The sequence below is a fragment of the Meriones unguiculatus genome, chromosome X (genome assembly GCF_030254825.1).
Source record: "Meriones unguiculatus strain TT.TT164.6M chromosome X, Bangor_MerUng_6.1, whole genome shotgun sequence".
In the NCBI taxonomy this organism is placed as follows: Eukaryota; Metazoa; Chordata; class Mammalia; order Rodentia; family Muridae; genus Meriones; species Meriones unguiculatus.
The window spans coordinates 94,786,014-94,803,995 of record NC_083369.1 but is presented as its reverse complement, the minus strand read 5'-3'; the positions used below and the strand labels follow the sequence as shown (position 1 = coordinate 94,803,995).

At 39.2% G+C, this 17,982-nt stretch overlaps 1 protein-coding gene across 2 annotated transcripts in view; it reads left to right on the top strand.

Moving 5' to 3' along the window:
- Window positions 1–17,982, top strand: part of Med14 (mediator complex subunit 14) — an 87,187-nt gene that overhangs the window by 26,033 nt on the left and 43,172 nt on the right. For both annotated transcript variants that reach the window (XM_021660899.2, XM_021660896.2), the window contains exons 11-13: window positions 9,747–9,872; window positions 12,211–12,289; window positions 17,185–17,344. In XM_021660899.2, coding sequence (XP_021516574.1) covers window positions 9,747–9,872; window positions 12,211–12,289; window positions 17,185–17,344 — 365 coding nt within the window. The remainder of the gene's footprint in view (window positions 1–9,746; window positions 9,873–12,210; window positions 12,290–17,184; window positions 17,345–17,982) is intronic.

Genomic DNA, 17,982 nt, shown 5'->3' with positions numbered 1-17,982 from the left:
AATGGTAGGCCCTTTAGGCCAATTTTGGGGCCTGTAGTTTTTTACCCACTCGGTCCCAAACCGTTATATTCAAAGTCCCACTTTCAGGAAACCAGGGACAATTAACATCTACTTGATTTAAAAGGTCCTAAAGAGGGGCTGGAGAGATGGCTTAGAGGTTAAGAGCAATGTCTTTACATCCAAAGGTCCTGAGTTCAACTCCCAGCAAGCACATGGTGGCTCATCTATAATGAAATCTGGTGCCCTCTTGTGGCCTGCAGGCAGAATACTGTATGCATAAAAAAAAAGTCCAAAGAGTTCAACTTTCAAACCCAACTCCTTGTGTTTTGAGTAATTGAGCATTTCAATAAATGCTCCCCTGCTATTGCTCTGTGCCATATTGTGCTGTCTGACTCTTGCTGATGGGTGATCACCAATGTGCTTTCCTTTTGGCCCAATCGACGTCCTAAGTCACAGCGTTCCTCAGCAGGTCCCTCGTCAGGTTCAATCCTGGGTTTCGGCACCACCTGTAGTTGCCCGCGACCACCAGTAGTAACTGCCTGCACAAGGGTCTGGGAATTAAAAGAGACAGAGAACATGAAGAAGTGATGCCAAGACAGTACTCTGATCAAGGCGCCATCTTTATTTCAGAGTAAACCACTTATATAGGTTTCCAAGTAAACATATCCAAGCAAAACAGGAAACTTAACCAAGCAAAACAGGAGGCTTAACTAGGCAAAACAGGAGGCTTACCCAAGCAAAACAGGAGGTGTCTGCTGAAAACAAGAATAGTGAGCCAGCATGACTTGCACACACATGACCATCTCAGGTCCAATGGAATGGCTACCTCATGTGAGCATGTAGATCCCCTGGAACTAGAATTACAGACAGTTGGTTTGAACCTGGATCCTTTGGAAGAATGGCCAGTGTTCTTAACTGCTGAGCTACCTCTCCAGCCCTTTATATCCTTTTCATTACAGTTTTTTATTCATGTGCTTGGGGTGGGGAGGTATGAATGACACAGCATATTTGTGGAGGTCAAATGACAGCTTATAGAAGTCAGTTTTCTGTGAGTCCTAGGGATTGAACTCGGGTCCTCAGGCTTCACTGTGAGTGCTTGTACCAGTTGAGTCATCTCACTAGCCCTGTCATATCATTTCAGTGTGCATTTCTTGTTTCATGGTTTTTGATAATATCACAATTTGGTATTAACATTTGTTTTCTACCATGAGAATGTTGGACAAAACAGAAATTGTAGTGGTTTTCTGACTTGAAACACTGACAAAGCGTTTGGAATGGCAAATAAATACACAGTACATTAGGGATTTAAGGTCTACAAAGTAGATAGAGCTCTGAAGGTAACAGTGTAGTGGCTGCCCATCAGAAGCTGACAAGGACCAATTGAGAGCAGTTCTGGAAGCTGACCCTCTCACACCTATATTAACATTGCCAAAAATCTCAGCATGGCCACATAGTTGTCATTTGGGATTTGAAGCACATTGGAAGAGTGAAAACCAGCTCAGAAGCAGACCTAAAATCCTAACAATTGTTGAACCACCAGTCTCTCCTATTCTATAGAAACAAACCATTTCTCTATTGGAATTGTGATGTGTGACTGACAGCGACTAGCTCAATGGAAAAAGCTGGAAAAAGCTCTGAAGCACTCTGCCAACTCTAACTTTCATCCAGAGAGAAAGTTTTCCTGCATTCTCAGTGTCTCTTTCTTTGCTGAACTTCTCATTGGTGTTGTTAATTTCACATTTGTTTTTCAGGCTTTTGAAATGTGGATCCACCCTCCGTCCCTCATCTCCTCCTATGCCCCTCTCCAAGTACACTGGTAGGGGAGATCCTCCTCCCCTTCTATCTGACCCTAGCTTATCAGATCTCATCAGGACTGGCTGCATTGTCCTTCTATGTGGCCTGGCAAGGCTGCTTCCCCCACGGGGGGGGGTGGTCAAAAAGCCCACCACTTAGACAGTCCCTGATCCCCTTACTAGGGTACCCGCTTGGAGACTGAGCTGCCATGGGCTACATCTGAGCAGGGGTTCTAGGTTATATCTATGAATGGTCCTTGGTTGGAGTATCAGTCACAGAAAAGACCCCTATACCCAGATTTTTTGGTTCTGCTGCTCTCCTTGTGGAGCTCCTGTCTACTTCATGTCTTTCTATCTCCCCCTTCTTTCATATGATTCCCTGCACTCTGGCCAAAGTTTGGCTATGAGTCTCAGCATCTGCTTTGATAACACTTCTGGATAGTGTCTTTCAGAGGCCCTCTGAAAGACTCTGGTAGACTCCTCTCCTGTTTCCTGTTTTCTCCTTCTTCCCATGTCCATCCCGTTTGTCTTAGCTGAATGAGGATTGATCATCTTACCGAGGATCCTGCTTCTTGCTTAGCTTCTTTAGGTGTACAGATTTTAGTATGTTTATCCTATATTATATGTCTAGTATCCACTTATAAGTGAGTATATATCATGTGTGTCTTTCTGCTTCTGGGATACCTCACTCAGGATGATCTTTTCTACTTCCCACCATTTGCCTGCAAATTTCATGATTTCCTTGTTTTTCATTGCTGAGTAGTATTCCATTGTGTAAATGTACCACAATTTCTGTATCCATTCCTCCGTTGAGGGCTGTTTCCAGGTTCTGGCTGTTACAAATAAAGCTGCTACAAACATGGTTGAGCAAATGTATAGGCATACTTTTTAACTCTATTTTATTTAGGATTCTTAGGCCTCTTTTCCCCTTGTCTACCCCAGTTTCTTCCAACACCCCAATACTGGGTAGGAGAGAAAGGAGGCTGTGTAGTGTCATCAGGTTCCTTTTTGAAAGTCCAATCTTCATTTCAGGACATCTTCAACTGCTTCTCATCCATCAAACTGTATCAACAGCAATCAGGAGCAGCATGGTGGACACCAGCAGCCCTCTTGTTTCTCAGAGCCCCCTTTCTCTGGGCCCCTGGCATTTATTCCCTCTCCAGAGTCCTCAGATTTAAACTATCTGCAGCTGGCAAAGGTCCCCTCTCAGAGTCTGCATGAATCAAATAGTCTGCTGCTGTGGACCATCTGAATCAGTGCAGTATCCTACACGTGGGATCAAAACAAAAACATGTCTATATTCCCAAAAGTATTGCACACTAAAGAAAAATGCATAAACAAAATAAGATAATTATAAAAATGATAAAAATAAAAACAAAAGTTTTAGTGGGAGGGAAATTTATCTTGAAGTCTGTACTGTGGATATATTTTTGTGCTTATTTTTCTTTAATAATAAGAGTAACTAAAATTCAACAAAAAAGACTCAATATGGCAGTTCACACTTAAAATGCCAGCACTCAAGAGGCTGCAGCTGGAGGATCTGGAGTTCAAGGCCAGCCTGCACTACATAGTGAGCTCAGGGCCATCATTTCAACAGCCCCATATATAAAGTAAAAAGAATACTGAAAGTATAATAAAATGAAGCAAGTAGGAGAAGGGGGGAAAACTAAATGGCAACGTGTCAGCACTGTTTTTTTCTGTGTATTCTAATTACTATCAGAGTCTTCCAGGTGGGGTGGTCAATTGGAGCTGGAGTCTCTTCTTTTTCCTGTTGTTTAGTAGGGGCACAGAGCCTGAACCATTCAAGTGTCGGATGTCCGACAGCTGTCTTCATTTTGGGAAGTTCCCTTCTTTGCATGCTGGAAACCTCTGCTGGCCCCTTTTAGATTGCTGCCTGTGAGCGTTGCAGGTTGTCCCATCCTCCAGAGACTCCCCAGCTTAATGCTGGCGGGGGGTGTATCAAGAAAGCAGAGCACTGGTAGTCTGTGTCTCAGTGCTCTGAGTACAGCAGTGTAAAACACCCTTCAGGAGGGAAAGGCTGCAGAAGGTGAGAGAATTCCGCTGGACCTGAGCTTCAGAGTTCTCAGTCCCACCAGCAGAGAAGCTTGCAGCAGACAGGTGTCTCCAAAGTTTGGGCTGCCTGCTGACCTTGCTCTCGGTCTGTAAGACTGTGCCTGGGGTCTGTTCTTAGCATCAACCCTTCAATGCCCAAGCCTCCTGCTGCCTGAACTCGGCCTGTGCACATTTGGCTCTCCTGCTCTTCATAGCTGCCTTTCACTACAGTCTTGCACCCAGGGGCTGTAGTGTTGTCCCCCAGGCTCCTTGACTTGTGATTATTCCATACTAGTTCCTGCTTTAAATAGTAGGCCTCCTCTCAAAATGGCATCCAATCACAGACCTTCAAGACCTTCATGAGAAAATGGACCTCATCTCCTCTACTGACTCATCACACTGGAGTCATTCTCTTACCAAATCCCCAGCTGAGAATGGGAATCCTCTGCTGTTGGTAGAACTGCCAGTCGCTTTATCAGGGCTTCCTAGCCTAACTTTTGGATGAGGCTTCTGTGTTGGGTCTTGTGTCCACCCTGGCCCTCCCCACCAGGGAGTCTTAACATTTCTAGGAACTTGGGGAAGGGAAGCTTAGCAAAAATGCCAGAACTGGGGTGAATGTATTGGTTAAGTGCTTCCCTCCCCTCCTGTCCGGCTGTATGTTTGTGTGTATTTGTTAATTGTTAGTGTTCAATAATCTTAATTATAAGCTTCAGTAGAAGCTACATCCTTTCATCTTTCAAATAAAGATGTTAAATAGAGGTCTAAAAATTCTGATTAGAATGTATAATTGAAACTCATGGGAGCTAGAAAGGGCAGTAATCCCCCATTCTTTTTTCTTAGCAATGTTGTTGAAATATTCATGTACATTTCATGGGACTTTTAATATACTCAGAACAGTTCAGCTTTAGAATATTTCAGCCATCAGCCATCTCCCAAAGAAACCTTCTCTTCACCAGGGAGCATTCTGCATTTAATTATCTCTAGCTCCTGGCAGCTACTCATCTACTCTGTAGGTTAATATGTGTAAACATTTCATGTACATGAGTCATGTAATGAGTGTTCTTTTACATAGTGTTTTAGAGGTTTATCTATGTTATAGTAGGTTCTCAATAATGAATTTTACTGTCATATATACCATCAGTTCAGTGATGGACATTGTGGTAATTTTTGATTTTTAACTATTGTGAATATAGCTGTGAATATTTGTCCAAGATTTTGTGTGGACATACACTTTTATTTTTCTTGCATATATACTGATGAGCTGGGTGGTCTGGCCACTGTTTAATATTTTGACATACTGAACAATATTTCAAAAAACTGTGTGTAACTGTTCTGATTTCTCCATAGTTTCATCACTGCTAGTTATTGTTGCTTTTCGTATTTAGCCATCCTAGTGAGTGTAAAGTGAGATTTCATTATAGTTTTGACTTGTATGTCCCTATGTTGAGCATCTTCTCATATCTTCAACAAAAAATTTGTTCAGATCCTTTGTCCATTCTATAATTGCATTTTCTTTTTTCTTATTGAATTCTAAGAGCTCTTTTTATATTTTGGATTTATATATTGGATATATATATCGCAATTCCATTATGATTTGTAATAATTTTTTTTCATGCTTGATAACTTTCTTTATGGTATTTCTACTATTGATTTCCATTCCTTCCTTTCTTTTGATAGGGTGTCATGTGGTTGGACTCAAATTTGCTGTCACCAAGAGTGGCTTGAACTCTTGGTTCTTCTACTTCCATCTTCCAAAAGTTTCCAAGCACTAGTACTAAAGGTGTACATGCCCAGATTTTTTGTTTGTTTTTTGAAATAGGATCTTACACTGTGCCCCAGGTTGGCTTGTTACTTTGTATAGATCAGGCTGGTCTTGAACTTGAGGCAATCTTCCCGCCTCTACTACCCTAGCTCTGAGATTACAGGTGTATGCCACTATGCTCACATTTTTTTAAGTTTAAATGGCACTCAGTGTATATTTTTCTTTTGTTTATCCACCTTATGTTATACTTAAGAATTGATGTCTTAAAAACTTGAGATTCCAAAAACATACACTTTTATTTTCTTTAAAGGTTCATATTTAGCTCTGAATCATTGAGTTCATTTTTGTGTATGGTATAAGATAGGTGTCAAGGACACTATGCAGTTGTACCGGTAACATTTTTTAAAGAAAACTTACAAGCATTTTGCACACACACCCCCCCCCCAGGTTCATTATGTAGCCCCTGCTGTCCTGGAATTCACTCTGTAGACCAGGTTGGCCTGGATAGAGATCTGCCTGCCTTGGCCTCTTAAGTGTTGAGATTAAAGGCATGTGCCACTACATTGGTTAAGCATTTTGCAGACTTGATTTTTCTAATTTCTAATTTTACAAAGTAATAAAAATCTAAAATTTTATTGTTGGAGCTCTAGAAAGTGAAGAGTAGTGATGTTGTGATAGGCGTTTGATTACTTTGGTTTACATCATTGTTAAAAATAATTGCTAAAGTTTAATTTAAAAAGGTTGGAATAATTGCCCAGGGGATATTATTTTCATACGTAATCTCTAGGGCTGAGGATGCAGCTCAGTTGGTTGACTGTTTGTCTGGCATTCATAAAAACTTGGGTTCACCCACTGAGGGCGAAGCAGCCTTGTCAGGCCACAGAGGAGGACAATGCAGACAGTCCTGATGAGACCTGATAGGCTAGGGTCAGAGGGAAGGGGAAGAGGACCTCCCCTATCAGTGGACTGGGGGAGGGATATGGGAGGAGAAGAGAGACGAAGGGTGGGATTGGGAGGGAGTGAGGGAGGGGGCTACAGCTTGGAAACAAAGTGAATAAACTGTAATTAATAAATAATTAAAAAGAAAAAACAAACAAAAACCTTGGGTTCAACCTCATTTCTACATAAAATCCAGTGTGTTGGCCTGTGCCTGTAATCTTAACAGTGGGAAGTAGAGGCAGCGATTAGGAATTTAAGATTACCTCGAACTACATTGGTTAGCTTGGGGTACTTACATAAATCACCATATATCAAATCAAATGTGAACTCTTAAACTATTTTTGAAGGCAGGGTCTCCTTATGCAGCCCTCGTTGGCCTGGAAATCACTAACAATTTGAGGCTAGAGGTTGGCCCAAACTCAAAAGAGTTCTGTCTGCCTCAGGCTCCAGATGAAAAGTGTGTGCCACCACACCTGGCTAAGTGTAAACTCTAAAACACATGCTCTGGTGGCAGTGCTTTGGGGTATTGATTTAAGTTCTCAGAATTTCTCTTGCATGCACACTGTAGAGCTGTCTCCACATGAGTAGCCAGAAGATCTGAGTTCAGCTGCATGCTCTCCAACATATTCATGCTTTGGGCCCCATTTTCCAACTGCAATTAGAAGCTGTGGTCAGCATAGCTTCTTTCTAGGTCTCTAGTTTCAGTAGAAACACATGCTGCCTCCATTTTTTTCAAGCCCTTGTTACTACGGTCCTAGGTATTTGAGAATAGTGTTATAGAGATAGTGATTTGGAAACGAGGAGGGAGCTTCCTGTTGAGAATTGGTCCCTCCAGTCCTGTTTATCAGCACTTTTCAAAAATGAGGACTACCAGGGAAGAGGGTCTGTTCAGCCACCATTTTAGGGTATAAATTGTTGTTTTGATACATGAGTCTCGCTCTGTAGTCGTGGTTAGCGTGAAACTCAAAGAGATCATCCTGGTTCTGTCTCCAAGTCAGCGCCAGGATTAAAGTTGCTTGTGCCTGGCCTATAGAACTGTAGTCCGTTCTTAGAATCTCTTAGTTCTGTTGCTCTCAGTCTGTTGCTTTTCTCCCAATTCCTAACTGGAATAGCCTGAAGTGAGTGATTTAGAGATTGGAGAATTTCAAGAAAGGCCTCAGGGAAGGCATACCTGCTGGGCTTTGGAATAACAGAAAAGTATAGTTTCTGTATGTTTTCCTTGGGTGGGGGGGAGTTGCCTCAGGAAACCAGGTGTGAGAAGACCAAAACAGCACAAGGCAGGGTGTTATGACATGGCCAGTTCTCAGTGAGGTCTGAAGTCTCCACCCACTAGACCTGAATTGGCATTGTTAGGTGGAAGCAGCATATTACAAATGACCATTCTTTTTTTTTTTTTTTTTTTTTTCAAATGACCATTCTTAATTGTGCTTACTTTCATATTTCTCTTCATTTTCTCACAAACAAAACCAATCAACCAGCTAGACCCACCAAGTGGTGGCCATAGAGTGAGTGTATTAAAAAAATAAGTATCAAAGCTATTTTTTGATGCCTATCTGTACATGATTATTCAAATTTGATAATTAGATCAAAATTATAATTGTTGTCCCAACTGCCAGTTGTACTTTATTTTATAGTTTAAAATGATTTTGCTTTAAATTTTGCTTTAAATTTTGCTTTATATTGCTTTGTAGCCTTTCACAAATTTTAACTATATAGAAATGTTTTTACAAATCAGTAACTCCTATCAGATGATGTGGCTCGCTAGTAGAGTATAGACTTAGGCAGAACATGTTTTAAGATTCCCAGTGCCACATAAACACACACACGGCGTCGGCAACCCTGCTTCAAAATGTAAAGACTTAGTATAATGCATAATATAATATGTTCAGCAAGACACTACTGGTTTAATTTGTTGCGCTGGTGTTGAGTTAGAAAACACTGTTAACAGATTTTTTTTTTTTAGTCTGCTTCAGTTTTTTACTTTTTAATTTTGTTTCTCTAGTTAGTACCAGTGGTGTCTTCCCCATTTTAAATACTGCAAATTCATAGCGGGTGGCGGGCCGTTTCTGTGATCCCTAAAGGAATGGTGGCTCACCCTTTATAACAGCTTCCCTTGGGAGGCTGTAGCAGGATTGCTGACAGGTAGGCCAACCTGGCCTGCATAGTGGGTGCCTACAGGGTAGATCCTCTCTTAAAACAAAAGTGAATGTAAATGATGTGCTTTTCTCACTCATGCCATAACCAGGCCTTGTTCTGCTCAGCTAGATGAGACTGGGCATATTCATTGTAGGATAGCTACAAATTCTTTTTGCAGGGGGCCACAGGACCTTTCTTTTTCAATCCCCGCTCTCAGTGGTACTAATTGCTTTAAGTGCTTTGCCCTCCTAAGTTTCATTATGACTGCTTGAGGGATTAAAGGACAAATTCATAGGGCCTTGTGGAAATACCACCAAACTGCTAGACTAAATATATCGTCAGCTTTAGAGGTTTAATTATAGGAATTGTCTACATCCTCATCCAGGACTTGAAAATGAGGCATACAAATGAGAAAAAAAAATTCCCATGTAATAATGCTGAGTAGTTCTTAAGTGTTTCTTGAAAAACATGAGCTTTTGCTATCAGGGGAAAAAAAAAACCCTTTTTAAAAGAAAAGAAAAGAAAAATTACATTGAAAATCTTAGTGGGCTATAAATTGGTGTACTGTTTTTTTTCTTGAGACTTTTAAACTAATTAAGAAAATCTTAGCTGGCCCTTGCTAGCACACACCTTTAATTCCAGCACTTTTGGGAGGTAGAGGCAAGTAGATCTCTGACTTCAAGGTCAGCCTGGACTACACCAAAAAATCCTGTCTGAAAAAAGAAAAAGCATAACTCTGACCTATTGAGTGGAAGTAACTCACTTAATTGGGATTGGTCTTTTATTAGATGGAGTAACCCGTTTTTGAAATTGGATTTCAGATTTTTTCCCTCTCTTTTTCTTTCATACACAACACAACACACATACACACACACCTTTTGTGAATCAACCAGAAAATGTCATTTTTCCTTTTCAGCTACTACTGACACTGTGACTCAGCTCCAGACTTTGTAAAATCATGTCTTTTCTTTTATATTCAGACTTCCCTTTATTTCTACTTATTGAAAATTTATTTTGAGAAAATACTAAGAAAGAAAAATAATTTTTAATTCTCAACTGTTTAGCTTCCATAGAAACTGCACTTCCAGCTCTTGTTGTTCCCATCTTGGAGCCCTGTGGTAATTCAGAGTGCCTGCACATTTTTGTAGATTTGCATTCTGGGATGTTCCAATTGATGCTTTATGGACTTGGTAAGTAAGCGTACTAAGTATGACTAAATGGTAGTCACTCAATGTAAGAATTTGTGTGTGTGTGTGTGTGTGTTTTGCCTGCACTTATGTATGTGCTCAGTACCAAATAGGTCAGAAGAGGGTATCATATATCCTGGAACTAGAGTTACAGGTAGCTGTGAACCACCATGTGGGTCCGGGGAATTAAACCTGGATCCTCTACAAAAGCAACAAGTGCTCTTAGCCCCTAAGCCATCTCTCTGGCCAAGGAAAAATATTTTTAAGAAAGCAAAACAAAAGCTATCTACTATAATGTGTAGGAAGGGGCATTGTGCAGCATTGAAAATGAGTGTGGAAAGAATAATGAACTGTCATCTCTTCCTTGGAACTTGGTCTGATTTGATTTTTTTTTTTCTATCAGAAGTTAAGCTGTTTATTATGTAAAAATAATAACATTAATGGCTGGTGGTTTTTAGATTTTTTTGGTATCAGAAATTGTTTTATGTAATAATAATAATATTGATGGCTGTTGGTTTTTAGATTATCTGTTCAGGAGGTTTTTTTCTTATTTTATCACTAATAATTGATATAGACATGACTACAAGGAATTGCTAACGTCCTTTGTGTCTAGAGAACATACTCATGACAATAAAACTATATAATAACTTGGGATATGGAGCCCTAGAAGAATTTTCTCTGGCTTTAACTCAGTAGAAATGAAAATTTGATTTCTAGGCAAGTGTTTGAACTGAACTACATTCTTAGTCCTAAAGTTTGCTCTCTTTTGAGGCCACAAAGCTAGTTCCAAGACAGCCAAGGCTACATAGCAAAACCTTGTCTCAAAAAACAAAGCAAAACTGGCAGTTTCAAATGATATATGTTTACTTAGGATCAAAAGTATTTTCTATGACTGGTCAATGTTTTCTATATTTTCCATTTGAAATTAGTATTAAACAAAATAAATTGATTACAATAAGGGATTTTCTGATTCTGTCATTTGGCTATAAAGGTAAATTTAACTTATATTTATTTAAAAATTTTTTTGGGGACAGGGTATATAGATTGGCTGGCCTGGAACTTGCTATATAGACCTGGCAGGCCTTGAATTCATAGAGATAACACTGTTTCTATCTCCAAGTTGTGGTTAAAGTCATATACCTACCATACCTGCTGAAAGGTAGATTTTTAAAACATATTTGCAGTTCAGGGAAATAAGACTTTGAATTACATATTTGTGATAGGTAAATGGCATAAAGCAATGGTTTGTTTTTTTAAAGTGTCCCCCCAACGTTTAAAATGAAAACATCACTTTTTATTTGTTGCTCAAGTATATAATAGTTAGTTCCACATATCAGCAGACATATGCTATCCCAAGGAAGCACTGAAATTACATCATCTTGTTACTACTCTTCATCCTTTCCCGCATCATATCCTTCAACTCAATTCTTCTCTGGGGTAGCAATGTCCTAATAGGCTTCAGAAAACTTTCCTTTTTTTTTTTTGTCTCTTCCCTCATATACCAGTTGACAAAGGGCAGATTGCATACATCAAGTCAGACATGTTGCAAGTAAGCCCAGGCCTCAGCAGTGGCTGTGGTGTTGGTCAGCTCACTACACTTCGGCTAGGTCCAAGAGGCATATCTGATATGCAAGTCCTATAAAAGGGTCCTTTGACCCCCAAAGGGGTTGCCACTCAGGTTGAGAACTGCTGTAGAGGTAGGTGCCCCTCTCTTCAAGATCCCTTTTGCACTAGGCTTCCTCACAAAGTCGGCCTTTTATCAGCATTGCAATGGAGATAAGGACTCAGTGTTTGAATTGGGAGGCAGGACATGGCATAGTATACCACAATGGCTTTTTATTTTTGTCTATTTTTTTCTAGATTTTGATCCAGTTCATTGAGATAATTTTGTGCCTTCCTTTTTTGCTTAGTGTTCTACTTATTAATATTTTTTACTGCCATTAAACTTTATACTGGTGTTTTGTAAGGCTGTCATTTTAGAGAACAGGTCTTGTTTATGCTCTATCATTTGTATGCTGTAAAAACTAACATTTCAATAGGCTGTGGGTTGTTTTTTTTTTTTTTTCCTATTAAGGTTCTAAGTCTAGTAATTTAATTTGGAAATGCTATTTAACTCTTCAAAATGCAGGCAAAGAACTGTTTTTGCATTTGCTACTTATTCTTGCCAGTTATGTGTGAAGGAGGTAAAGGGAGTTGATTGATAGTTCCTGATGAATTTAGTTTATTTTCTTACTCAACTGGTTTTCTGCCTAAAAAATAATTGTTACTTCAAATTTGGCTACCTAGATAAAGACTTTGTTTGTCTTGTAAACAGTGAATTAATGGGTTCTTTATTCTGTAGACCAGGCCACTCTGGAGGACATGGAAAAATGTGTGAATGATGACATGAAGCGGATCATCCCGTGGATTCAGCAACTTAAGTAAGCTTACTTAATTTAGCTCAAGGCTGAAAGGGAAGCCTCTTTTGACAGTATTTATTTTCTTCTCCACCATGAAATCTGAGCACCTTTGGTACCTTGAACTCTTAAATTGCCTTGGATTATATCCAGGATCCAGTCCACATATCCAATTCCCCTTTAGATCCAATGTTGGTCAGAAGGGCATGACATTAAACTTTCATTCCTCCCCATATTTTCTCTAGAACAAGCATGTCACAAACTACTTAATGATTATTTGTACCATGTCCTCTGATAGAATCCTATTTGTTCTTACTCAGAATCTTTGTGATATTAATTCTCAGCAGACACTCCTACAGTGTCATTTAGTTTCTTTCAAAATCACCCGGTTAACAGAACCAGAGATAATTATCTGGGCTTTCATTACCATTCTGGCTGTACTGAGGAACCATTATGGTAACTCTTAACAAACTATTCTTATTATTCATTTATTTCTATTTTTGAGATAGGGTCTCACAACAGGCCTACCTCAGACTTATGTAGCTGAGACAAGCTTTGAACTCGTGATCCCCCCTTCCTCTACCTCTCAAGTACTGACATTATAGAAATGTGCCACCATGTCTAACTCAGAGTCTTTAAAATATTATATAAGATTCAAGGAATTAAAACCAGTTCCAGAGATAAAAAGTCAATTTGACAAGCCAAGCATTGTGGCATACCCATAACCTTTAACCTCAGTGCTTAGGATGTTGAGGCAGGAGGATTGCCATGAGTACTACAAGTATATATATGGTCAAGCAGAGGTACATAGAGAGAAGGGGAATATTGTTGTTCACTTGATGTGTTATGAAGGTGTTGTTCCAGAATCTTCCTCTTTTTTTTTTTTTTTTTTTTTTTTTGCCACTTCTAGTTTTGTAGCTTTAAAAAAACAAAACAAAAACACTATGGTCTTAAGCCCAGCCTCAGGAAGGCAGAGGCAGGTGGATCTCTGTGAGTTTGAGGCCACAAAGGTTCATGGTCTACAAAATGAGTTCAGGACAGCCAAGGCTGCACAGACAAACCCTGCCTCATGAACAAACAAACAAATAAAAGAATGAATGAAGTGTAGTTTGCTTCAAGCATACACCGCTTTAAGCATACAGTCGGTTAGTAGTAAATTTCCCACGTTTGACAACTGTCTCCACGGTCTAGCTGTAGAACATTTAGTATCTTTCTATTGCCCATGTATGGTTAATCATCATTGCTAGTCCCAGGTGATTACAAATCTATTTCTCCAATTTTGTTTTTTAGAACTTTTCATATAAATGGCATCTTTCACTTGTTCTTCCTTTCCTTCCTTCCTTCCTTCCTTCCTTCCTTCCTTCCTTCCTTCCTTCCTTTTCTTTTTCTTTTTTTTTTTTTTTATCACAACAGGGTTTCTCTGTGTAGCCTTGGCTATCCTGGACTCACGTTGTAGACCAGGCTGGCCTCAAACTCACAAAGATAAGCCTACTTCTGCCTCCCCTACTGCTGGGATTACAGACGTGCACCACCACTCCCGGCTTCCACTTATATTTTCAAGGTTTATGCTGTGGCATGTCTCACTATCTTTATGCTTGAATTATATTCCACTTAATGGATGGACCACATTTTCTTTATTCTGTAGTAAGTGGGGTTGTTACCACTTCTTGGCTGTTGTGTGAATTAACATTTGCATTTTTCTTTGGCCAAAATTTAACAGTGGAATTGCTGAGGTAGAGAATTATGTTTGGCTTTTGAAAGATATTCCCAAATTGCTTTCCAAAGTAGCTATGCCACTTTGCCATTTAATTCAATGTATGAGGGTTTTTGTATTTGCTTTTTTGTTTTTTTTTTACACTTGCCTCTTGGCTTTGGTACGAGTAGATATGGCAATCTTAGTATATTTTGCCCTAACGGTTAATGATACTGAGCATCTGCTTCACGGGGTATTTTTGTATTATGGAAAAAAAATTCTAATAAAAGAAACAGCCAGGCATGGTGGCACATGTCTCTAATCCCAGTACTTAGCAGAGGCAGGAAGACTGCTGAGTTCATGCTGGTCTCCATAGTGAGTTCTAGGTCAGCCAGAGGTACATAGTGAAGGCCCTGATCCTCAAAATACCAAACCAAATTCAACAAAAAACCCCTCAAACAACCACATATAAAATATAAACCTCAACTTTTGTTAGTCAACAGACTTAAAGTAACATATATTTTAATTTTGAAAAAAATCAAACATACCCTAGGAAATCATTATAGAAGCTGCACAATTTTCATTCAAAATGTTTATAGGATTCCTATAAAGCTTACATCCAATTTTTGGTGCATAGATTCATAAGAAAATGTCAAGGGTGAAATAATAAGTTAGGCATATGGGTATATGCCTCTTGTCCCAGCCGTGAGGAAGTTGAGCTAGGGGGATTGTGATGGGATGCATAGTTAGACTGTCCCAGAGACCAAAAAAGAGTAAAAGAACTAGTGATTCCACATACACTTTAAAAGACTACCTTGTATATTAATATTTACATGTTTTGTTTTGGTTTTGAGACAGGGTTTCTTTGTGTAATAGTCCTGGTTTCCTGGAACTTGCTTTGTAGGCCAGGGTGATCCACCTGCCTTTGCCTCCCTCGTGCTGGGATTAAGGGTGTGTGCCACCGTGCCTGGTTTAGGATGTTTGCTATAGTAGTGAGCTTGTCTTGGCTTGTGCTTCATGTAGGTGTGCTGATAAAACTAATCTGAGAGGGGTTGGGAGGAGAGTGTGTATGTTAACGGTTTATCTTTCTCTTGTAGCACCATTAGTAGACATAATAGTCTCAAAAGTAATTGGATCAGAATGGATATCCATTTGCACCTGTTGCCAACAATGAAACAAATGATGATACATTTTTAAAGTTTATCTTCAATTGATTCTTTAAAGTTATGATTAAGTGTTAGATGTGTTTTAGTGATTAAAAAAAAAAAAAAAGAAAGATTTCCAGGACTCTGGAGGCAGAGATAGGCAGATCTGTGAGTGTGAGGCCAGTCTGATCTATATAGTGAGTTGTAGGCTCACCAGGCTACATAGTCAGAGCATGTCTTAAAAACAAAAGCAAAGCCAACTAACAAAAAAAAAAAAAAAAAAAAAAAAAAACCAAAACAACCCCTCCGTTTCACTTTTGGGGTTGCTGGCAAACTACCCTGAAGATGTAGCATATTCTGGCACAGTTTCAGTGCATGTGGCTAACACACCATATTTCTATAACGTAGTTGGTGCAAAGAACACTTTTCCTCAAACTGACCAACACCCTATGTAGTAAATGGATTGAGTATGCTCTCAATAGTTTGGGCACGTTAGCACTGCTGTGAAAGTGCATCTTTTTGTGTTGTACCTTAGCTCATTGTGCATCAGTAGGAATCTGAGGGCTGGAGAGATGGCTCAGAGGTTAGGAGCACTGGCTGCTCTTCCAGCGGTCCTGAGTTCAATTCGCAGCAACCACATGGTGGCTCACAACCATCTATAATGAGATCTGGTGCCCTCTTCTGGTGTGCAGGCAGAACACCGTATAAATACTAAGTAAATCTTAAAAAATAAAAGAATCTGAACCAGTGCTTTAGTTCTTTTTCACATAGTTAATTATATTTTATCCTAGCTACAAGGATGGTCACATACAACGTCTGAGAGGAGTTCTATAGCCACCTCATCAAAGTAAAATTCAGTGTTTGACTTAAAAGGAGGGAGGAAAGAGGGCAATTAATGCCAGACACTTTACATATATTTTTTTATAAAAAGTGAGGTTGATGTCTACAGCAATGAGAAAGAAATAATGTTTTATTCTTGCTTGTTTTATGAATACTTTATTTTTTTTATTTTACTTTTTTCAGATTATATCTCCCTCCAAACCCTACCATTTATCCCTCCCTACTCTTCTTCCAATTCCTGGCCTCTTTTTTTTTTCCAATTGATGTTGTATGCACATATGTATATACATTTGTATTCCAAAATATAACCAGTGGTGTCCGCATACTGTTGACATGTAGGTATATTTTCAGCCCTGACTTTCTGGCACTGGACAGTTGGTGTGTTCTTTCCACTTTATAGGCTTTTTGTTTTGTTTTTGTTTTAGTTTCTCTGTATGTAACCCAGGCTGTCCTGGGTGCTCACTTTGTAGACCAGGCTGGCCTCGAACTCACAGAGATCTACCTTCCTCTACCTCTCCTGAGTGCTGGGATTACAGGTGTGCACCACAACTGTGCCATATCACTTTAGGTTTTTTATGAAGTTGTTGAATTTTCTTTGGGCTGTCTTTAAGCATCAAGAGTCTGCCATTCCCTATGCTAAACTTAAGCTCCTGCCTTAGGCTTACAGTACATTTTCCTCCCAAATAATCAAATCATTCACAGTGCAATTTAAATTTCTCACTATAGAAATAGAACTAGCAGCCAAATATAAAACTGGAGAAATGACTCATTGATTTGGTCATGTGTCCATTGACTAAATATCAGTTATTCCATTTTTTAAATATGTATTTTTTTAAAGATTTATTTAATACGTATACAGTGTTCTGCTTGCATGCCAGAAAAGGGCACCAGATATTATATAAATGGTTGTGAGCCACCATGTGGTTGCTGGGAATTGAACTCAGGACCTCTGGAAGAGGAGCCAGTACTCTTAACCTGAGCCATCTCTCCAGCACTATTGCATTTTTTTTTTAAAGACAGGGTTTCTATGTGTAGCCTTGGCTCTCTTGGAACTCACTATGTAGACCAGGTTGGCCCACACTCACAAAGTCCATTTGCCCCTGAGAGCTAGAATTAAAGTTGTCTGCTACCACTGTCTGGCTCTTTCAGTTATTTAGTGCTCTTTAAAATTTATAAATCAGTGGCATACTGTTACCCAGAGAAGTTATAATTTTATTGTGTGGATTATCTTTTGAATTAAGGTTTTGGCTTGGACAACAGCGTTGCAAACAATCTATAAAACATCTGCCTACAATAACCACTGAAACATTGCAGCTTTCCAACTATTCAACGCATCCCATTGGAAACCTTTCTAAGAATAAGCTGTTTATTAAACTCACCCGTCTTCCACAATACTACATTGTAAGTATGCGGAGCATGATTGGGATTGTTCAATTTCAGAAATTCTGGATGTATACAGAAAGCCTTCTTGTCTAATTTCACTTGAAAATGAATTTTACTTAGTGTCTGACCTTCATGTAGGGATTTTTCAACCCAGTAGTACAACTGAAAGAAGAAAAGAAGTCAAGGCTCTGCTGGGAAATACAGGGCAGCCTCTATCTCTCACTCTTGTGCCTCTGCCATTGTGAGGCCTAGCTTGTTGGGGAAGCTGTGTTCATACTAGACAAGGAAGGCTTAGTTTCTGATTGTAATTAAGCATGTCTTTGGTTAGATACAAAAAAATTAAGTGCAACTAACTAACTGTTCTGAAGATTTGGGGGTGTTGGATGTCAAGGCAAACTTGATTGATTTTAGGTGAACATGAATTTGCATGAACACAGACTGATTAAAGTAGCTTTTTTTTTCTATTTCTTCATTGAACACATACTCTATTTTGTCGATGGCTTGTACCTTTTTGTGTACAGTAGATTCTTCCTTTTTATATTTTCATTCTTCCTAGATTTTTTGAGATATGTTTTCATTTTTCAGTTGTTTTTTTTTTTGTTTTTGAGATCTTTGAATTAGTTAGAATTATTTTTTTGGTCAGAATTATTTTTATG